The sequence below is a fragment of the Calonectris borealis genome, chromosome 2 (genome assembly GCF_964195595.1).
Source record: "Calonectris borealis chromosome 2, bCalBor7.hap1.2, whole genome shotgun sequence".
NCBI classification, from domain to species: domain Eukaryota; kingdom Metazoa; phylum Chordata; class Aves; order Procellariiformes; family Procellariidae; genus Calonectris; species Calonectris borealis.
Window position 1 is genome coordinate 117966071 of NC_134313.1, and position 23806 is coordinate 117989876.

The following is a 23806-nucleotide window of genomic DNA, read 5'->3' on the forward strand; positions in this document are numbered from 1 at the left end:
GGAGGGTGGATGCGGCCGGCGTGGTTGTGGTGCCGGTGCTGGGAGCAGGGTGCCTGGGCAGTGCTGTTGTGTTTCAGCGTGACGCTGCGTCGCCTGACGAGGCCCAGCCACCCCGCGTGATTCCTTATCAGATCGGAGCACTTGGAGACTGACACTGCGGTGCATTTCTTTCTTTTTTCTTTTTTTTATTATTCTGACAAATGCAGCGGATGTATTTGTCATAAATAAGTTGGAAAGTCACGACTTGCTCCTGTGTACAGTAATCAGCTGCAGGGAAGCATTTACTATTGTGTCCTGTTGTACACAGGCTTTTTTGCAGTCATTAATTGAAAGATGGTTAATCCGCCTTTGTAAGAGCACCGATTATTACTAGCGATGTAAGCTTCTGTGTATGTACCCATATGACACTCTTGATTTGAAACTTCTTATTCCACAATTTAAAACTTTCCGTGATATCTTCCATGATATAAACTTCAGATTTCTCCTCTCCTGTGGAAGAAATAGGTCATTTTAATGAGGTTCCTTAACTGATGAGGTTCGTTCTGATCTCAAAGTCATGAGATACTAGAACAAAAAGGCTACTGTGATAAGTGAATGTAAAATAACTCAAGTGTGCTATTTTCTAAGTACATATTAGAACAAGGGGAAAACCTTCTGCTGTGCTTGCTTCAAGGGAGTTGTTAACATGGCATGTTAATAAGCCCATGCCAGAATGCCACGCTGGTTAGGAGCTCAGCAGAAGCTCAAATAAAGGATTAGTTGTCCCCCACCACCTCCATTCCTGAGGTGTGACTGACGTGACTGTGGTTTCATGGTGGGCGAGACATCCCTTCTGTAGTGTCTTTTAGTCAAAAGTTTCACAACAGCGTGTAATCTTCCATGAAGAGCAGCTTCAATCTTGACAGCAGCTCGCAGCTCAGAAAGCTTGGGAACCACCAAGTGAGACAATTATATGGACAGTGGTGACATCCCGTTACGCGAGATGAGAGTGGGAGGGAAAGCAGAGAAGCTATTTGGCTTCTTTACTGTGTCTCGCTCTGTCCTCTGAAGAACCTGGCACAAGCCGTTGTTGGGGTGGTAGAAAGAAAACATTACTTGACCCATCTGTTTAGTCAGATAAACCTATTCCTATGTCAACAAAGACCATTGTGGTAGCATGTATTTGCTACACAGGGTAATTATCCTTTATGATGGGTAATAAGTTATTATGCACTGTAAAAGTACATAATATGGGGGAGTGGCTGCCGTGGCAGATGGTAACCCTTCAATCCAGAAGATCCTGGAGAAACTCGGCTGGGTCAACAAAAGCCTTATGAAGTTCAACAAGAATCCCAGCACTGCAGGTAAAATGAACCTTTGCTTTAGTACATGTGGGCAGTTGGCTGCTTTGGGACCTTTCAGAACAGACGCTAGGAGAAGCTTGCTCACTCAGAAGTTGGTACAGCGCTGGAAGAAGTTATCTCGAGGCCATGGAGTCTTAGCGTTCCAGAGGTTTTCAAGACAGCTGGGTGAAGCCACAGCTGACCTCATGATAGTCCCATGTTGAGGGGGTTGTTGCATCGGTCTCTTTTGACCAATGCTTCTGTGTTTGTGGTTCTGTAGTGCTCCTGGAGACAGATACCCGGGATCTGATTGATGGAGGATTCTTCTCTTTACCACACATACTCTCCAGGAATTTTCTGTGATGCAGTAGAAAAAGTGAATGGTAGCAGGCCGTAGTCTGTTCTGCTATACGTCTATGTAGCATGCTTCCTTTTTGAGCGGTCTGTCCCTTCTGCTTAGTACAGCTCTGCTGGAAAACTCTGCCAGCAAACAGAGCAGAGGCTGGTTCGAGGACAGCAGTTGGCTGGGAGAGTGCCGACTCAGCCAGTTTTTCTGACTTTGAGAATCGAGGAAGGATTACATTCTCTCCCGGATTGGAGCTGCAGCTATGTGATGCATCCCCGGAGGTTTAAATCAAAACCTTTCCGTGTTACTCTGATACTCAGAGCAAAGGCTATATGAGGTTGTGGTTTTTGGCTAACCGGAGGCTTAAGCTTCATATAGTCCCTATCACACTTCAAAGTCATTATTAAAGTAAAAAAACAACTGGCCTTGATAGAAAGATTGTCTGGTCTGCTTTTTAGACTGGCCTTGATTGAAAGACTGTCTGGTCTGCTCTGGTTAAAGTTATATAAATGGCACTCTAAATGCCCCATAAGCTAAATTCCCTATTCTAATGCAGTATCATGTGATGTTGTAGATGAAGCTGGTAGGATACTTTTGTAATTAGCTCTTGGAAAGGAGGCTTTTAACTTCTTACACTTACCTGACAGGTGGTTTTCTTATCTGATTTGTGCTTTCTGTGGGCTCTTGCAGATGTGACCTCAGTATTGGCTGATTGTTATTTTCTGACTACAATATTCTTGCATTTCTGATGTCCTAAGAGGGTAGCATCGCCATAAACAAAATTCTTTATGGCTTGATATCAACTCCGCTTGTCTATAGCCTTACTCAGTTGTCTTCAGTGGCACTTCTGACAGTTAAAGGCTCGGGTGCATGCAAGACGGAGGTGTGCCATCTTCACTGGTATGCGGAACTCAGGTTTCTGCCTCTGCTCCCTCTGGCCCGCTGCTTTTCACAGTTTTCCATTTCTTTACTTCACATTTTGGAATGTGCAACTGACCTCAGTTTTAGGAGGATGCATATATGTTCATATTCCTTCAAAGCTTGGGTACCAAATTGTTCTGTTTTCTGTAATCTTTAAGCGGGCTAGCCAAGTGACAGTTTCGAGGAAGTCTCATCTACTGCGGCCTTTCCTTCACCATATGGTATAGATGCTATAAAGAGAACGACCCGGTTGTTGGCAGTGGATCCTGCCGCCATTCCTGTTTGTGGTGCGGTAGATGGCTGTGCTGATGGACACGCTCAGCTCTGTTGATGTGCAAACTTAACAGTGTTAGGCTAGGCCTGCGCTGGAGACTTTTGCTGCAGTAGTAATGCAGGAATGTTATCTTGACAAACGTCCCCTTATTTTCCCCCTCATGGTGGCAAGGCCTCAGTCACCTTGGCATAGTCTTTTCTTCATCCTTTGACACCTGCCCCTTGCTCTTGCAGGGCACCGCAGCATCAAGATCTTGTCAATAGCTTCCTGAGCTCTGCTCTAGAAACACAGTTGGGCTGGCTTTTAGCCATGCAGTGGGAAGCCCTGAAAACATATGGGCTCTCTGCTAATACAGTTTCTCTACCTGTTGTAATGATGCACTTCATTTTATCCTTTCTGTTGAAAGGTCTTTGAATTTGTAAGACAGTGTGAGATGCTCGTGAAAGAGCCGTAGAGAAAAGTACGCTTGAGCAAAGCACCGCTCTTGATTTCTGTAGTGCTCCTTTCCCCTCGTTGCACTGCCTCTCCTCGGGGATTTCATAGGGTCTCTCCGAGCACCTCTTGTGTACGTTCTCCTATTTTAATCCCCGGTGTTCGGCCTCCTCCGCCGTTTAAACAATTCCACTTTGGCATGAAGTCTTTTGCAGAAGATGCCCATAGGAAACGCACAATTGCTGTGGTGCTCCGCCAGCCTCTTCAAAGTAAGAACCAACTTTTGAGGGTCAATCTCTTTGTTAAGAGCATACCATAAAAGACTTTGAAGTTCTGTATCCAGATTCAGCCAGGAAGCTTCAATACTCTTTGCATAATGCCAGGCTAAATTTTACCGGCACTCAGATGCCACCAGCTGATTGTGGTTCTCCTGCCACCGAACAGCAGCTTTGTTCTTGGGCCAGTATTTAACAAAACAAACTGGTTTCCACTATATTCCTTTGTAAGGTTTTTAACTGGGCAAACCCATTTCTCTGAGAGGAGGATGTGCATGTATGACAAGGTAATATTGCATTAAGTTTCTGAGAAGGGGACATGAGGAGCTTTCACATAAGAGCTTGACAGCATATGGTTCACATATCTGATGGAGAAAGGGGATGCAGACTATTCCAAATCGCGTTTTATTGCTTCCCAAGTTCAAGTCTGTTTTGCAGGGACACAGAGGTAAATTCTTCAAGCAGAGTCCCTATTAATCGCTTTGCATCGCAAGCCCCCATAATTTTATTGGTGGCTTTGTTCTTCGTGGCAGAACGATAGCGCGGTGGTGTGCCCTTTCCCAAACATGCCCATTTGATTTAACTAAGGACTACTCAAGTTTTCCATTGCTGCAGTAGGGCAGGGTTGGATTGGAGAAGGTGCCGTTTCTGGAGCTAAGAAGCTCTACCCCAGCAGGGAATGATTCAGAAAATCCGGAAAAAGAGCCAAATGCCAGAGGCCACTTACACTATAATATAATGCCTATATTTGGAAGCTCTAAGTCACCTTTGATTTTTATGAGCTTCTAAATTTTTGTTTTCAGTCTTGGTTTCCTCCCTTGTTGTACAGATTTGAATAATTCAGTGCAAGTTAAATAACTTGCCCATGTCCAGTTTTAATGACTCAGAAGAAATCAATGTTGCTGCAAACACAACACTCTTTGTGAGCCTCTCTCCTCCTGCAGAATTATAAGAAAACAGGCATCCTTTGAAAAATTAAAAAAAAAAAAAAATCCTAAGACTGTGAACATTATACAGAGCATTTTCCCTAATTTCAAAACCAGTGGACATTACATGAACCAGTTTGAAGGGAGACATTATTACTCTTAGCTAAATATAGTAAGAAATGAAATATGGAAGAAGGAAAATACATTTTATCATGATATAAATTAAACTAAAAGCCAACAGCCCCCTTTTTTTAATACGGGCAACTGGTTTTGGTCTGCTGTCTGTCAGAAGTGAGTTGAAACAACTCGAGTGTTTTTTGTGAGTAAATATACCTGTCGTCAGATTATTCCCCCCCCACAACTGCAATAGTATTCTCTTGTGATGCCTGAACCATCATGTAGTGAAGTGTTTGGCACAGGAGTAATCAGTGAAGGAGTAGGTGGAAGTGGTGACAGAGAAGCCTCCTGGAATTGTCACCCCGAGTTTTGAATGATGTCGGAAGTTAAGCTGCATTGCCACTGTCTGTACCTGGTCCCCCGTAGTAGATATATGCAGACAAGATTGCTGCATTCAATATAATTTAATATAGGTATTTGATTTGCTTGTTCTTTATTCATTAGGCTACTACTCTGTAATCGTTATGTTATTGGCAGTCTCAGGCCTTCCGTGGTTTTATCTCATGCATTTGGGAATTCAGGGGTTATTTTCAGCTGCCTAGTCTATTTTAAACTCTCTTTTAAAATTTTTAAAAAAATCAACAAATAATGAGTTAGAACAGATTGATCCTTCTGAGCCATTTGTCTAATTAACCTTTGCCTCTCAGGAATCAGCTTTGGTTCTGTTCAATCAAGTGCAATGTATCTCAGCCCTTAATAACCAGCATTTCTTTTGAGGACCTTGGAAGTCTTCCATGATGCTTACTTTTCTAGCTGCTGCCACTTTCTTGGCATTGCACCAGTTTGCAGAGAGAGAGGTGGAGAAGGATAGGAAAGAAGAATAAGAGGACGGCAAAAGAAAAGGCCACGGGATGGCCTATAACTTAGCAAACAAAGCGTTTCTAGAAAGTGCAGTTAGCTCTGGGCTCGTGTCTTCGGTACTCTGCACCCCAAATTGAGATGGGATAGCAAATCTATATGAACAAAATAATGAATGAGAGTATTTATGTGCACACGCATGTTGCGTGCATCCAAAAGGATGTTCCTTCTGCACTTCCTCTGGTTTAAAAGTTTGAGGGAATCTTCAGAAAGAGAGACTTTATGCAAGTGGAAATGAGTAGATGATGTCTGGTCTCCTTCCCCCTTACCTGAAAAAGGAAAGAATTAAGCCTGAAACATGATCGTCTATGTGGAGGAGGAGGTAAATAGGATGCTTCCCTGCTGCTCTTAATCTTCTCTATGATAGAAACCCCCAGAATTTGCAGAAGTGACCTGTTGAGCATCAGTGCCTCACAAGTCAGGAGACACCTTTTCTGAGTAGATGAACAAGAAAAGAATGATCTTTCTTTAAAGTCACAGAGAGTCTGGGAGTTTTGAGCAGCTCCTCTCTTAACTTCACTGTGCATGCCTGCTCTGATGACTGACGTAGGAAATGTCCGTATCCAGAGCAGCACAGATTTCATCCCTTTGGAAAGAGCTTGGATGGCTGTGCCCAAGGAGGAGGTCAAGAAGGCTTCCAGGACTCATTGTATGTGGGCATTCACGCTTTCTGCTAGTGGTTGTGGTTTGGGTCATTCGTGGAGCATGTCTTACTCCCTTCCAGAGGGCTAGGAAGAAGTCTGCTGTTCTTGGAACCTCCCTTTTTGCACTCATGCATTGGGAATACACAGAGTCCAGGGTTTATGAATCATCGTTCTGTTCCTGCAATGATATAGCTGTGCTGAAACCACAGCATCAGTTGAACATAAATCAGACCCTCGATGCAAAGTTTGTAGGTCCTGCAAAATGATGGCTTTGCTGCAGATGTAAGAAAGAGAATAGCAAGGAGAGAACTGTGTGCAGGAGAGGACTGAGAGAGCATCCCTGGACCCAGGGAACTGCTGAAATGGAAAAAGAACAGAGTGAACTATTTCGGTTGCCTCCTGCCTGTTAGCTCGGGTAATGCTGCTGTTTCCCCCCTTGAACTCTCGGTAGTAACCATCCATAATTCATGTTTTCCCCCTTTTAGTTCCATTACAGTTTCCTTTCTCCCCATGTCAAATACTCCAATCACTCACATAATGTAATAGGATCCGCGAATGCAAACATCGGGGGAACAGTGTTTGCCTGGCCTGCGCTACACTGCCAATTTGCTTGATGGATTTCAACTTCTTTGCTCCTTCCATTTACTCCTGGTTCCCTTCCCAGCTGTGGAGCCTTCATCTGCTCTTTGGTTTCAAACCATTCAGCAGGCAAATCGATGATGGCTAGACATCGAAGAACAGCTGCTTTCATCCGAACTAGGAAACTACAAAAAAGTAGCCCTAAATAAATTTACATAAATATATAGGGTTTTATTTATATATATATAGTTAATTAAATTATATGTAAAATTTATAATAGCTATTTAATATATGCTATATGTAATGTATTTATATAAATACATACTATGCTATAATATAGATATATATATAAAGTAAATATAAATATACATATATTTTTTAAAGGAAATGCAGCTCCCTGTTTTTATCCTCATTTCTACTTACTGTAGATGTATTTTTCCTGAGAATCTACCAAATAATTTTGTTGTGTCATTAGCTGGCAGCTAGTCACAAAGCAATACGGCATGGTATTCCCATCCAAGCCCGTCAGCTTACTTCATAAGCTCTCTGGTGGCTTCCAGCAGCCGTTAAGACGTGGCAGCGGACACGATTTTTCCTTCCATTTAAGGAGCGATTGAGAAGACACAGATGCTGTTAGTGGAAAAAGAGAAACCGATTTTATTTCCTTGTCAGACTTCGTAGGGGTAGACGGAGGAAGTTGATGAGGCTGAAAGTCATTAAGCATGCTTTTTTTCTTTCTTCTTCTGTCCGCTTTTCTTTTTACTGGAGTTTGAGTGAACAGGATCTTGGGGGGAAAAAAAACTTTGTAAATGGGATATGCCAGCAAAAATGAGATGGTTTTTCACAGTGCGTGCATTGATGTACGTCTTAATGGTTACTTCCTCACTGTAGAGGCACCCCATTTAGGTCGCCCGTTGCCCCGGTTGGTGTGGGCAGCCCTGAGGAGGGAGCAGCACCGATCGCTCTGCAGCCCCCCAGGGCTGGAGCTCAAATCGGTGCTCAGAGACTTGCTCCTTGGTCATCTCACCGTGTTAAGCATAGTCCACCGTGCTGCGGGTGGGAGCCCGCCATTCTTTCACCTGCCTTTGGGCAAGGTAATCATCGCCAGGGTGGGCAGAGTCAAGAAACCAAGCCATGGGTCTCGTTAGACCTTAGCAGCAAGGGACAACTCCAAATATGTCAGCAGCAGCTCTGTATTTAAAACAAACAATCAAACAAAAAATCCCACAAAACCCACAAAAAAAACCCACCCCAGACACCGCCACCTCCACCCCCCCCATTGGCTTAAGCAGCAAGATACATGTTTTTCTGTGTTTGTCACTTTTTGGCTATTATCTTTCCCCACGCTCCATGTACTTCCTGAAGCAGCGCGTGCTTGGTGCCTAAGCTTCTGCCTGCGCTTAAAACAGTCAGAAAACAGTTAATCACAGCCCGTAATGTCAGACTGTCGACAGCTGGCTGCAGCGGGGACGTGCCACAGCCCTTGCAGTGAGCACGTACCCGCGACGGCCGCTTCCCCATCCTTATCGTTACTCACCCTGAGTATTCACCCCTGGCAAACGCCAGAGGAAAAACTGGGGCTGCGGGCTGCGATGTGAATGGTGATGAAACGGAGCGTGCCCTTGCGGCAGGGGAGCTGGGGACTGAGGTCAGGCGTGGGGAGGGTGGGTGGATGATGGGGAGCGCTCCCTCCCAGGTACCAAGGGTCATTAGCACAGCTCAGCTGCATTTTTTTTTTTTGTCTTTTTTTCCTCCAACTCTCATCTTTCATGCCAATCTTGTAGAGCAGAACTGATTTATGAGTGAGGTCAGTTTGTGTAGATATGCAAATACAATTTTAGCATACAAATTTGATGACCCGAGGGGTCTTGTCCTCTTCTTTTGTATTAATTAACCCCAAGGTAAGTTGGGGGCACTTCTCTTACGTGCATCCATGCTCTGCTCTTGGATATGTAAGTCATCCATAAAACTTCACCGTGGGCCATAACATGGCTTTGGGATCTTATCTCAAGAACAAAGGGGAAAAGTTTATGGACCGAAAAGGAGGGAGGAGGGAATGATTTAATGATGCTCAAAAGAACCGTTTGGGGTTGAGTGGGTTTTGCACAGGCTATTTATAATAATGTCTGTGAGTCTTGCTGAAGCGTGATTCGGTACAGCTGTATGCTGAGGAAGGAGCCAGAAGACTCAGAGAAGTCAATTTCTTCATGTTGTTATCTTTAGTCAGGCTTATGCACTGACTGATAAAAAGCATGAGATTTTTGGAAAAATTCAGACCCCAAGCAAAAATGTATAAGCTTGCAAAGCAAATTGAGACCAATACTCAGTTCACGTTGCTGCTGGGTGACAAACCCGGGTCGGTGAAGACTGGCTATGAGCCACGTGCCGTACCGACCCGCAGGGAGGAGACAGGCAGCGCTGGCTGTCCGGAGAGCTCTGCTCTTCCAGGCTGAGGAGGGAGGCTGGCTGCGGGGAAGGAAAAGCAAAGTGGTAGTAAATCCGGCTGTGCTGGCGTGCCTGGAGACTCACCGTGCACCAGCTGTTTGCAGGCTAACAAGGTGTGGAGAGCGAAGGCACGGCTTCCAGCTGGGGTCTTGCTGCTTTACCTTCGCAGCTGCCCTGCATCACAGCGACTGGCCCCTTCTGCAGGACGCCGTCGTGAGGCTAAGTGTTTGCTTAAACACTTCGCTGACTCTCTGATCGCCAAACTTAACGCTTCATGTTTTCTTCCTCTTTCCCTTTTTCCCAAAATTACCAGGTTCTGCACTGAGTGGGAACCTCAGCTCCACCCCAGGGTCAGCTCAGCAGATGCAGGTCTCTGTGCTTGTCGATGCAGGGCTCTGCTCTGGGGACCTTCTGCCTTGATAGTGGCAGCCAAGTGACATGTGTCCATAGTGGCTGCAAGTCCAGTGCCGTGCAAGGGTGGTCCAGAAACTGGCTGTAATCCTAATTCCTCTCTACCCCTATCCTAGAGCACCCTTCAAGTTGGTTTAGGGGGAAGCAGCTTCTCTTCCTTAGGTGAAGACCTCAGGTGCATTCTGCATGGATGGATCTTGGATCTGCCTTGCGCGGCAGGTTCTGTCTATCCCATCTGCCTTGCTGCAGAGCCATAGGTTTGCTGGTTTGCAGGCAGATGACCCTGGAGTAGTTCTCAGGAAGACCCTGATATCCCCTATTGCAAGAGCAGATGGGATTTTGTGGGCAATGCAAACTCAAGCTGGGAAGTGAAGCTCAACGCAAATAAAACACGATGATGGCTCACGGTGAATAGGAACGCACCAACCAGCAAGGGACCTGTCGGCAAGTTTGCAGTATTGCGAAAGTTGCTAAAAAGGCTTAAATTATGCCTGGGTATGTGGGATTAGAGAGAGGAACACAATGCTACCTGTTTTTAAGTAGGAAGACTTTGAGGAAAGGATTGCAATGCTACCCTGAGGAGTGGAAATGTGCTGTAGCTATAGGCGTTCGCTCAGCACTGTGACTCATCTTCTGGAAACGAAAAGGAGTTCCCTTAGAGGAGAACGCCGTGCATCACTCATGGCCAAAAAAAGAGGGAGTCATGTGTTTCCTTGACAGCACATCATGTTTGCATATTTCTACTGCTGGAGGAGAGTCCTTCATCCTGATCACTGCATGTTTTCAAGTATTTTGAGTGTGCCTGGGGTGCCAGGATATTAATATCAATAGCTTTTTTTAAATAGATCATGTAAGTAATTGAGTGAGTATTTTTAATATGGTTTCAGATACAAGCAGGGCCCTTTTCGTCAAGTCGATATAGCTAGTTGCAGTACAGATTTATTACCAGTATATTTTAAAGCTGGTAGATTAGAGCAGGTGCTCCAGTAACCAAAAAGTGTCTTCAGAAAATATGTTTTTCTACAACTTTATTCACGAGTTAGCGTTCAAATACCACAAGTGAGGATGAAAGAAGTGACACCGTGGTGTATAAACAGAGTACATAAGTGTTGTATTGTAGACAGCAAGACCTTGGGCTTCAGCATTGGCTTTTGGTAACGCTCTTTACATTTCTGCTTTATTAGAGATTTTTTCCTCTCTCAGTTACCGAGTAGCTACATTCTCATCTACTCTGAAATCATTGGCAAGCACATAAAGTACAAACAGCATACGTAGTTATAAGCTGCTTTCAGTGTTTGTAGGATTGCTGATGTAGTGCCTAAACAAACAGCCTGATTTCTTTTCAAAGTATCAAACCCCCAAAGCAGCAGCCTTGAAAGAAGCTGCATTTCCAAGCCGACATTGCATAAATTAGCACGTACAGATGTTGCTTGGAATTGCTGGAAGAAATAGCAGTAAATAACTGACTATCAAGAGCAATTTTCCAGGTAGTGGACTGTAATCCAATGGGCAGAGACAGCATCCACGATGATGCTTCAAGGAAAGAAGCATCTTGCAGCTGATTGTATGAAGACCGATATTTGCATTTGCTGATTCCTTTTGACCCAGAACAAATAACCTGGTGTCACCTGAGCAGAAAAGAATAAAATACTGGGCAAACATTGATCTCTGTAAATTTATAACAGTAGAGGGAAGTCTTTTTCTCACCAAGAGTCAAACCAATGTTGTTGCAAATCATGTAACAACATCGAATTCGGATTTGCTTCTGACCCTGCATATGCAGTATCCCTGCAGGACATAAGCATTTTGTATGGGTTCTTCAGCTCTGAACAAGAGTACAGCATCCCTGTAAATATAATGAGATAAAGTAAAAAGATTCCTGCTCCCTGTTTTATTACTTGCTTCTGTGTAACTCGGTATACTTTGTTTTAAATAAAAGCATACCAGCTGAAGGAGATCTTGTGGGGCTTTACGAGTGTAAATGGGAGGGAGGGTAGGTTTGCACACTAAGGTGATGATCTCTAATGAAAACAGTACTTGCATTTGGGCAGTCTGTGTCTTTCTTCTGCAGCTATTGAGTGTCAGATAATCCACAACTAACGTTCTGGAAATAAATCAGTCAATTGGTAGAAGCATCAGCAGCCTTGATTGATAAATTCTACTTTTTGATGATTAAGTGATCAAAAAGTCTCTGGCTTCAAAAGGAAAAAGACAAAAGTAATTTGCATAACAAAAACCACATTGTTGTACAGCTTGCAGAAGGGAATGGCAAAATGTTAGATTTAACTACGTACACACGGACTTGAAGCAGTCTTTGCAGCAGCCCAGCTGGCTGTGAGCATCCTGGATGCCTCCACATGCGTGTTAGACTACCTCCCTCTCACCCGTCCTGTGTTTTCCCGAAATGCGCTGCAACAGAGGTGAGCCCTGAATTCAGAGACAGGTCTTGATCGTGGCTGCATTGCTACTGCCAATGTTATTGGGCTTTGTTCTCCAAGATGCATCAGCCTAGGCTCCTTCTGCTGTTCAGGGTTGGATGCCATATTGCAGTGTTTTTTAAATGGAGGTGCCTTTTTTGCTTGGTGCACATCCCATCTTTATTTTGCTTGCTGGCTGAATTGCCAGGAAAATGATGTTAAAAAATACCTTGTATTGGCTTTGTACTTTCCCTAAGTACCTTCCCGTTCAGCTGAATGCTTGTGCACAGCCTGATGTGTTCACAAAACGGTAACAGAAAATCATGCGCCCCCTGCTACTGTAGTGGTTGGGCTTTAATGGAATACCTTTTTCTTTTTCCTGATTATCCCGTTGTTTTCTGAACCATCTCCACCCTCTCTGTCTTAGTAATAATAGCCTCCTCAGGCTGGAAATGTATGGTCTGGGGCTATTTTGTAATTCATTGGCTATAGGCTTTTTATGATGCTTTGAAGACATCTGAAAACTAGAAGTACGTTAAAGTGAACGCGCATTCGTGTTTAGGGGTTAGGCTGTGAATGCTTGTAGTGGAAAGCATTGTAACGCAGTAGAAGGACAGGACTAAAGCTACGTTTTGCCAGCTGCTGTTACAGGATGGACGTAGATAATCAATGTATAAGATGTCTGTGGACGTTCAAGAATTATGCAACATTGCTCTGAGGTTTTGAAAGGCTAATAAAACTCCTTATAGTACATGACAAATTATATCCTTTGGCAGACTTCTACGTCAACTATTCGCACAGTCTTGAATATGAGCTTCTAACTATACTGGCTCTTTGCTGTGTCTGTCTACAGAGTCGTGAGAGTCATTTAAACAATATTTGTGTGCATCATTTGATTCTTCCACTGCCACGCAAATGTTTTTGTATCCCTGGGTAAAGGACATTATCCTCTGGAGTCCAAGGATAATATATTAAGCGACTGGTTTTAAGACTGGGTAAGGAAGGTGAGCAGTCAGAGTTGCAATACTAGTCTACTCCATGTGTAAAAAGGCTGCCAGCTTTCTGCAAGCCTGACTTGGCGCAGGGTGGTGTGACAGCAGCTTCTGCCCTTGTGGGAGGACGTAGGGGATGATGCCAGGATAGGTGGATTGAACTGCCCTGGGGAAGCGAGGTTCCTCTCTCATTTCATTGACCATATAGCACATCTAAACTTTAGCTTCGATGAGGCACCAAAGCTGTAGAGAGCTAAAGTTTAGGTGGGCTGAATCATAACCGTGCCGTCCTAAAGTAGATGCCCGGCTCCGTAAGTGGATGTGTTGTTGATCCCTTCTGCTCTCTGGCCAAGGCAGCCGCTGTGGACCATGGATGGCGAGTGCCCAGGGGTGGGGAGGTGTGATGTGTGTCCTCACCAGTGCTGTGCAGAGGGGAAGGATCACCTCCTTCGACCTGCTGGCAATGCTTTGCCAATGCTTCTCAGGTTCATACCTGTCCTGTGAGCCCTGCAGCTTGGTGGGGATGCAACAAGGTCTTTTCCTGAAATTCCTGAGCATGGAAAAGATTAGGCTTTTGCCCTACATGGTGACACATGCAAGTCACTGAAGTTGAAGGAGGATGGATAATTTCAAATTACTCAGTACACTGATTATGAAAGTATAGATGTTGTACAAGGTTCTCTTATATACCTTGATTTAGCTGTGATTTTATCTGTCTTACAGGGCAAAATCCTGCTTGAGTAACTCTCATAACCTTGTTGAAGTGAACAAAATTCAGTGTGCAGGATTTAGCCCCTAGAGGTAAACGTAGAAAAGATTCAGTAGGTGACGAAATTTGGTTTTGATTAGCAAATGGCATTACAAAATAATAATTATGGATTATCTCTCTACCCTACTTTCAAACAGTTATGCACATTTCCCTCATATCTCCCTCAAATTTCTTGAGCTGGATTGTCTTATTTACTGTACCTCATATATAATATTGTAAATGCCTGGGAATGACTGTCGTGGGACTCATAGAACCCTGTTGATACTGAAGAACAAAGCTGACTAAAAATGATATAAATGTTTAGAGTCTTTCTCTATGTTTGTCGTTCAGAAGATCCTTCAGTGTTAATTTAGGGTATTAAAAATGTAATGATTAATGCAGTTTCTCTGTAAGGTGAATTCAGAAACATTGGTAAGTCAGAAACCAGAAAATCTGTTTGGGACAGCTAATTCAAAGCAAACAAAGTAACAGTGGTTCTCTCTTGCTTTGGTTTATTATATCCTGAGCAATTTTTGTATCCGTACCTCTATAGACTCTTTTGTGAAGTGAGAACATAAAAAGAGAGCTTCAGTTCTGCCGTTACTTGTGTTTCTGAAATGCTTGCAGTGGAGTGATTCATTCTTTTCTTCTCTCTTTTTTCTTACAGTATCAAGCTTTTGGCTGTGCAGGAGCTGGTCGATAGAGAAGCGCTGGAAAAGGTATTTAAAAATATGAATAATACAACTGTCACAATACATTTAGGCTCTTAAAGCCCTCTGTGTTAGTCAGGCTTCCTAACTGTATAGAAAATCATGCAGCATAAGGTAGGACATCTTCCTAGCTACGTAGTACGTGAAGGCAGAGGGGCAATGTTTTGTCCAAGTTGACCGCATAGTTTTGGTGTTTTCTGATTTTACAATGGGCTTCAGGTAAGCAATGCCTCTAGCCTGCCTGTATGAGCTTTCCCGAAATCAGTTCCTTGCTAACAGCTAGGATAAGTAGATGATTTAAACCAACACAAATGAATGTCTGAAGCAGAAAGAGTGTCTGAGGAGTCCCTTTTGAACATCCAGCTCAGGAGAATGGTAGGAGGTGCCTTGGCAGAAATGTGGTTTAATTTAGTGATGAAGGGATCAAAGCAGCTACTCATCATCAGCCCTAACACCAGCCGAGTATATGGTGTCTGTTAGCCTGAGCTCTCCTCCTGTCTGCCTTGTGCAGGGATAGGCCTGCCTTTAAGCCTGGCCTTCCAGGGAGCTGAGGGATGTGCCGTCCATCCACTGTCCCAGGGATGGTGGGGTTTGCAAACAGCCTGTGCTTGGCTGGGGGGGGGGCAGAGAGGAGGAGCTGTGCGGAGCCGATGGCTTCCTGCGTCCTAACAGTGTGGTCCTGTTCGGGGGGCTCGTCCCCCTGGTCCAGCGCCTAAGACCTCCCGTTGGCTTGGTGCCTCAGCAGCCTGAGGTCCCACCTGTGGAGCCGCAGCAAAACCAGTAGCCGCAAAAGGCTGGAGGGTTTGTAAATAATAAAACCCGGTGTTGCTCTTTAGCCAAGGGTATTGTAAACACAGCAGTACCCTACAGATCATTTCCTTCTGCGTGAAGAACCAAGTGTTGTATTTCTTACTGTTTTATGATTTTGCTGGCCTGGAGGACTGAACTCCCAGTGCCCACGCTGGGACTGGTGGGTTCCCTTCACTTTTTGCACCAGCTCCTTCATCTATAAGACCGAGGAGCCAGCTGGGAGGCAGCATGGAAATATGAAAGACTTGGTAGGATTCAAAGAAAACAACAGGACTCGGAGCCCTGCTGGGAAAACTGCTGCCTTGTGGCAGGCATTGAGCTGCTGCTGACCCAAGCAGCCCCTCCGTACCTATGAGTGACCTGGCAAGGCTGAGGGAAGAAGGAGGAAACCTTCTCCTACCTCGAGCTAATCCTGTCTGTGTGAAGGAGAAGGTCGTGCAGCACGGTGTTAAAGCCAGACCGCCATGGCTACATCTGCTGGGTACTCTAGGAATACCGGGTAAAATAAAATCCAGCAGCAGCAGGTGCTTCAGCCTTGTGCTTTGCCACTGACTTGGAGATGTGTTTCACAGAGGTCCTATGTACAACCCAGTTAATTCAAGAGGAGCATCTCTTCATTGGCTTTGGTGAACTCAGATTTTGACCCAAAGAGGTGGATTTTGTTAAAAGGCAGCCACAGAGGACTAGGCAGGTGATACTGTAGTTTTTTGTGTGCGAAGAAGACACGGTTCTCAACCACTCATTGTGCAAAACAGGTTAATATTCACAAATTGTTGTCGTTTGCAGCAGTCGGCTTCTCTGGCACCTCACACCCTGTCCACTTCCCACCTTTCTGTCGGGTCTGCAGCTCCCTTTGGCCCAACACCTCCTAAAACACAGCTTGGCAAGGGCGAGTGACCTCAGCCTGGTGGGAATGGCTGTTCGAGGCATTGTCTGGAGCTCTGCAGGAAGCTCTTCAGAAAGGCTCAGCCTCAGAAAAATGATCTTTCTAAATTGAGCTCTCTGAATGTTTGATATCTGCTTTCATACAATGCCAAGCTTAAAGAATTTAAAAGGCCAGCTTAGCCCTCTGGAAAATAACAGGGTGGAATTCAAAGAAATTTGCTGTCTTTATTTTTTAAATACGGAGGGGGCAAAAAGTAGACTAGAACAAAATCCCTTGTCCTGCCTGCTTGCAGAGTCAGGTTTTGAGAACACGTGTCGAGTTTTGTATTTGTAACTCATTATTTATCTGCATTATACTGCAGGAATACAGAATTTATTATTAAATGATAATATTGTGACATTCATTGCAAGATTGATTTTTCTGGCTTTTGAAGGGAAGTTTTCTTTAAGGTAGCTATGGGCATGATAACTTAGAAGTGTTTTTCCTATAGGACACTTTCTAGTCCATCATAGATGGTTTTGAACTTTTGTAACCTCATTATTTCTAAAACTCAGTGCTCAGCTTTGCAAGTGTTGTTATATATTTTTGATACTTGCGTGGAAACCCAGAGTGAGTAGAAGCAACTGGCGAACAGCAGTGCCCCCTGACAAGACTTACGGGTGCACACTGGTGTTCGTGCTGCAGACTAGCTCCATTAAACCAAATCACACTGAAGTTAAGCGCGTGTGTAGCGAGTCTCTTGAGAACCAGGGCCTTGAGACAGTATCAGAAAATTATTTGGCACTGCAAAACACAGTTTACTGTCACCTTTTTGAAACGGGATGACGGTCTGGGAGGCGAGGCACATGAAGCAGCAGGCGGTCGGAGCAGGCTGGGAGAACCTACTCGAACCGTTGAGGTCTTGAGAAGATGGCAACCCCCTGCGGGTACGTCGCGAAAAGCTTTGCCCTCGTGTAGTGGAGCTCTGCTGCGCTCCAAAAGCTGCACATCAGTTATTTCTCGATTACTTACAGCAAAAGGGTTTAATGCCATTCTGACTATCTTAGATAAATACCGTATTATCTTTAAATGTTTTTTCCACCTTGGCCATTGAAAATAAACTGATCACACTGCAAGAAACTTTGTGTCATGCAAAGACTCTATTTGTTTAATTTCCTAAACCCTAATGTTTTGGCAAGTTTGGCCAAAAAGACCCTTTAAGCCAAAGGTCTACCACACTTGGCTGCATTTATGCCTGGGGTTGCCGAGACAGAAGGGATGATTGGCTGGGTTTAATTACAGCTTGTCCTGGCTCGGAACAAGCTTGTCTGACCCTTGGAGGCTGCTCGTCAGCCAGTTTGTTTCTCTGGGGTGCCACGGGCGCCTGTAAGCACCGCAGAAGGGAGCTGGACCCCAGCACCATGCTTGCTGTCGTTAAGAGGAACAGGAAAGTCATAATTTATCTCGGTGAAACAGGACCAGGTCACGTAAGAAGAACAAGAGTCTGTACCTGGAGAAAATTCTGGGTCAGGGACAGACTTGTTTCTGTTTGTTTTGGCCATAGCCCATCAGACCCCTTCCAGCACGTATTCCACGTGAGCGGTCTCACCGGCAGCTTAAAACCAAGCATGTGATTACCTGCATTTTGTCTTACCTTGAATCTTCAAATCGATCTGTTTGCTTCCCCCTGCCTCCTCGCTGCGCTTGCCCCGGCTGCCGCGGGACCGCGTTGCTGGCGTGCCTTCGCTTCAGCAGTGCCGCTGCCGTTTGCCGGAGGCAGTAACGAACACAGACGGCGAGATGCCAGGGGAGGGCTTGCGGTCGTGACAGCCTCGTCCCCGCAAGGGTTCAAGGCCACTCAGGCTTTAGAAAGAAGTATCTCGGGCACGCAGGTTTGTTGGCGCCGCGTCCTGTATGAAGCATCTCTTCCTCTTCCAGAAGCACAGCTCTGGGAGGGACCCCCAGGGACACTCTTGCCCCAACGTGTGTTTGAGTACTTTACTCGGTCTGATTTCGGGAAGTCCTTAATTGCAGATGAAGAACTCTACTTGGCAAGTGTTAATTGTATTTATTTGGGGAAGGGGAAAAAATAATTCTCCTGAGGAACATGCTGTTTTTATAGTTTAAAAAGAAATCTGTTCAAGTAATTAGCAGATTGAACTGCCTAGCCAGGTGACATTTCACATTGGTTGCTGTTTTAGCATTTAAATCTATAGTCCTTTTCCATAGGCAACAAGTATGCCAAAATGATTATTCTTATTGGTGCTTGATGCCAGTAGGATGTGCAGGAAGAGTCATCCATATTGTAAAAAAAATAAAAGTATTCTTTGCATTCTGTCAAATGTTCCCCCCTGCGCTCTTCAGGTGTTAACAGGGGCTCTTGAACTCATTTGTCCTTCAGAGGTAGGTTATTGAGGAAAGTTAAAGAATCTGTACAACAACGTTATATTTAGTAACCCCCTGACAGCTTTTTATAAGGTAAGCCTGCTTTGCGAACAAGCAACAGTAACCCCAGTTTCCTATTTGTGTATTAATAAGCAAATGCATCTGCTGTTACTGGGGATGAGAAAGGACTGTCCACTTGACCCAAAGACAGAGCAGCTTGTTGGCTTCTCATCTAGTAAATGCAAATCACATAACTCTGATTCAGCAGTTTGTGAAAGTGTGGAGTTCATCTGCAAAGTGATGCTTGTTCTGCTTGAAGTTGGAAGTGATCTATCCAGACTGGCCTGAGAGATACGCTGGGTGGGCTGAAGCGTGGTAGCAGTTGGGGTGAGAATTGTGATTTTGCTCGGGGATGAAGTTGATAACTTGCAGCTTGAAAATCAGGATAAGTAACATAGGTTTCACCTTTCACGTAGGTTTCAAGGTCTGTCTGTGCCAGTGATGGCAAAGTTATGCACTGTGAGCTACGTCCAAGAGGTCAGTGAAAAGAAAGTGAGAAGAACAAAGTAATTAACAATAGGCTTACATTGTCTGTAGGGGATTTTCACCTTCACTGGAGACGTTTTGGAGGTCATAAATCAAAAGAGATTGAAAGTCTTTCACCTGACATTCAGCGTCCTGTAGCTCTGAAGCACAGGATTTGCTAGGCACCAGGAGAGGCAGCAACGTAGCTTCTAGCCGTCTTAGTGCGGGAAGGGATCTCTTCTGTCTGCTGGCCAGACGTACGTGGCCATCCATTGGGCATTTCTGCTGCTGTGGACATGAAGAGTCGGGATGATAGAATGAGAAAACTCTGATCAGCCTTCTCATCCAGATAGGATTTCAACTCCCCCCCCCCCCGATATGAAGAGTTATTTCTCTTTCCTCGAAGCGAACGTCTTTATCCTGTTGAATAAAATGGGAAGCTTAGCATTGTAAGCAAGTAATCCCTAGGATCGGTGCTCATTTTTTGACTTTTTCCACCTCCCTCAGCAAGTACCAATGGCTGGAGTTGTCTCCCGTGATGTGGAATCTGTTTCCTGGGTTTCCTCACCCATAGGAAAGACCAGATGTCTGTATTTGGGAGATGTTCTCCAGATGCAACCCCTTCCCATCGTGCAGAATTTTCATACTGTCTCTGAGGAATCAGTGCACCACAACTGGGGTGACACTGAGGAGGTGGCATTATTTTAGTAAAAGAAAATTAACCTGCCTGTCATTGATCAGAAGCAGCTTTTGTCTGAGGGGAAATGCAATGACTAATGTTGCCCATTTTTACACGGTAGGACCCAGGAGATGAGGACAAAAGGGAGTGCTTGTTTCTTTCTAGTGGCATCGCTCTAATAGTGCAATTTCAGCTACAGTCAAAAATGGGTTTGTAAAATGCTGAGCTGCGTTGTGCATTCCCTGCTGTAGCCTTTTCCTTTCTACACAGAGCACGGAGAATTTTAACTAGAAATTTGCTTTTGTTTTCTTGATCCAATGTACTGTTTCCTCCAGATATTATCTGGACATAAAAAGTATGACGTCAATTGAGGTTCCAGAATTTCCAGTATGAAATGCATCTGCTGGAGGTTTTTATTTATCTTTTGTCTGCTTTTGAGTAGATTGAGCCAGATCAGTGTTTAATCATGATTAAGCCCATTGTAATCTCTGTTCTTTATAAAATCCCTCTCGGAGCAGAGCAGGTTGTTTATTTGTGAAAGGTTATCCCTAGGAGCTTGTCGGTGTTTGAAAAAGAGGTGCTGTTTTCCATTTGCAGGAGTAAGCATAGGCACATCGCTTCTTGCTTGCGTGGATATAAGCATGTTTGCGTGTGCGTTTGCTAGGGCAGTTGAAAGTGATCTATAATATGCCTTGACATGGAGCAGCTGGTCACCCGAGGCCGTATATCTGGCCTGTCACCGCTTCCTCGGTATAAGCAGCAAGTGGCTGGTCATGCAGTCAAGGCTGCCCTTGCAGGCAAACGTCATTCCGTGTGTATAAGCCAGCACTGGCATGGGAGCTACCATCAATGTCTCCTGAAGGAAGAGCAGGGAAGGGGGCTGTTGACACCCCCCTGCAGGGTGAGGGTCTACCATTGCTGTCTGAGCTCTACGGCTACTGGGGTTGGGCCACCTGGAATGTATCTGTTGCCCGTGCAGCCAAAATATCCTGCACTGTTGCTGCTGTTCAGTTTTTTGGAGAGTGCAATCATGTAGCAGTCCCAGAGAGGTAGGGAAGAATTGTGGTTATCCTTGATTTATGGAGCCGTGCTGGAGTTACAAGGAAATCACATGATTTTGGCAGAGTCATCCAAGATGACCGACTTGACCAGAGTCGGGAAGTGATCCTCCTGAGTCTCCTGAGTCCCAGGCACTCTTCCAATGCCAAGATGGTCCTTCCTCTTCGGTGTGAATTGTTTCGATGTGTACCCCAGAAATGCAGTTAGTTCAGGACTGAGTCTTTGTGTGCATATTTTTAAAAGCCACAGTCCTCCTGTACAGAGTGAGCCCTGTCTTGCAATCTTGCTTCGCTTCGGAGCTATTGATTAAAAAAGATTATAAGGCAATTGGCAACAAATGAATTAGTTGCTGTAAATGAGTTATATTTACTGCCTCTTCTTAGAACTGTCCTTTCCGGAAAGAGGTTGACCTCTTTGAAACTTAAGTACATTTGGATGTCCTCTAGAGTCAGATAAGGAAACAGCAGTCTTGCTTTCAGAGAACAGGAAAAGGAGATGTAGACTTGGCCACTCACTCGGGACCTTTCATCAATCTCTTCCAGCCCTGTTGCTGCCTCATTTTTCTGTTCCCCATTCCCAGAGAGGAGAGGTGGAATCAAGCCTCTCGCCGTACCCTTTGCCTAATTCAGCCTTGGGACAGACTTCTGCATAGTTCATCAGCTGAAGTAGGTCCTCCTGCCCTGTTCCTTCAAAGCTGCCATGGAGTCAATGATTGGCCACTCAGAGTAAAAGGACATTATTCCAAATCGTCCAGCTGAGTTTATTTTAATTCTTTTTCTCACCTTTTATTCCCTATTACTTACTCTTTTGCTCTCCCACACCCTTCCTGTATTTCCCCCTATCTCTTTCCCTTGTCTTGCCTGTTTATCTGAGTGCAAGTAATACTCAGGGTGCAAAGTCTTTTTTTCAGACTTCACCCCCTGGGGTCAAGAAATCTCAGGGTGAAGGAAAGTATACCTGTTATTGTGGAAAACATGCATTTACAAATGCTGGCATGTGTTTAAGTTTTTTTTGTGGGTGGTAGAAGTGATAGTGGTGTTAGTTGGTCCTTTTTTTCCTGGCTTTCTTCTAGAAAATGGCAGAGGGCAAAGCAAGTTCATAGAACAGGACCAGTTCTGAATAGTCAGCAATTTTGGGGAAGGGTGTTTTGTTGTTTTTTTTTTTTTTCTTTTTAATAGATTGACATAGCAGCAAGAGTGTTTTAATGTCAGCCCAAATCATTTTTCGGTAGTTCATGTGATTAAGTAATGCATATGCTCTCTGTGGGGAGCCAGAGTCCATTGCATCTGTTAGAGCAGAACTTTGGTCAGGGTTGGAGGACGGTCCCGTAGACTCTGTGGAGGATGTGCTAGTGGGTGAAGACAGAAAACTCATGCAAACCTATAAATAAAGAATGTGCTATTTCAGAGAGGAATCAGTGTCAAATTGGGCTCTTTAAATTAAGGGCTAGAGGTGTGAAAAAGAATGTAGACGTGTATGAGACTTGAAAAAAAAAAAGGTGAGATGACATGTCCTAATGTAGCAGCCTGGAAGAGATCCTCCTAATAATAAGCATCCAAAAAAAAAGTAATGGAATAGGATACAAGACAGATTTAAATAACTTTACAGGAGGTGGCACAGAGTTCTGTATGTGGCATAATCAATGCCTGAAAGAAGAATAAATATTTGAGGCTGGCAATGGTTGTGAGTCATAGCATATATTTTTCTCTTCCTTGTTTTTGTGTTCTTACCATGGGAAAGAATGCTTGCTCTAAGCAGAGATGTAAATCAGTTGGGGAAAACAGTAATACTAACAGTAGGAAAGAAATGGATGGAAGCAAAATGCCCAGTGAATAACTATTTTTGATGCAAGGCTCTGTAGAGGTGGCCAAACTGTGACCTTGTAATAATGAGGCTGTGCCTTTTTCCTTGTGTCACAGCAGTTTTCTTAACACACTGCTCTTACTCCTTCTCATACTGCACATCAGCACAGTCCCATCTGTCTTTACCACCATGTATATGCCAGAAGTGCACAATTAAAAATAAAAAAAACAACCAAAAAGCTCCAACTCACTTGCTAACACCTCTGGAAATGAGTAAATTTTTATCATGGGAATGGAGAGAGACCTAGTTATCTTACGTGCTTAAGCAGCTTTCCTTGATTAATAACATTCAAAACTGTGATTTCCCTGTTCCCTTTTGGTTTTGTTTGTTCTTTTTTTGTATTAGCACATTTTTTTCCCCTCCTCTTTTCCTCTGGTTGAAGGCAGTGTGCAGGTAAGGAGAGTCAGATCGTGGCAAATCGATATAGCTCACTGGTTGGTTTGTTTGGTTTTTTTTTTAATTGGTGAACAAGAAACTATTTTTTATCACTTTTGGGTCTCATGTTTCATGGGATGATTTTCTATTTGCTATCCACGTTAAGGGTTAGGTTCTGATAAACTGATTTTCACCTCATGTGGTGGTTACTGGGTGAGTAAGGTTGTACTCACGGTAGTATGGTTTTACACCACACCGCAGAAATCGATTCCTCAGTTTCATGTTTCATGAGAAAAGAATCAGCCCAGGGATTAAATAAATAAAAAAAAGAGGGGTTCCCAGGAAGCCACTGACTCCTGGTTGCCCAGTGCCTTGTGTCTAGTCCAAATGAGCACGCAGCTTAGGTCTCCTGTGTCTGCGGCGCAGTCCATGGCCGTGCAGAGTGGTGGCCCTGACGGGTCAAAACGAAGTACCTGTGCTCTGGGTAAATGTGCAATAGCTCACGCTGGGCAAGGCTTGGACCCCTCTGTGGCGGTCACTGCTTGAAGCAGTAGCTGTAGTTATACACTTATAGTAGTATTTCTAAAATACCTGATGCCGCATTGCTCTAATAATCTCAATGATACCTTCCCTAAGCATACACCCGTGTTCCCAGAGAGATGTATATCTGGTGGCAGAAGTGGCAGCAAAATGAAACTTGTCTTCTTCCTTTGGAAATAATGAGTTGGGGAAAAAAAACTTGGAAAAGCACCTGAGTATTTACAGCAG

The 23806-nt window shown here is 44.4% G+C and overlaps 1 protein-coding gene across 1 annotated transcript in view; it reads left to right on the forward strand.

Annotated features, from left to right (window-relative positions):
- Window positions 1–23806, forward strand: part of EEPD1 (endonuclease/exonuclease/phosphatase family domain containing 1) — a 63723-nt gene that overhangs the window by 20882 nt on the left and 19035 nt on the right. Inside the window, exon 2 of the mRNA XM_075143077.1 lies at window positions 14435–14486. Coding sequence (XP_074999178.1) covers window positions 14435–14486 — 52 coding nt within the window. The remainder of the gene's footprint in view (window positions 1–14434; window positions 14487–23806) is intronic.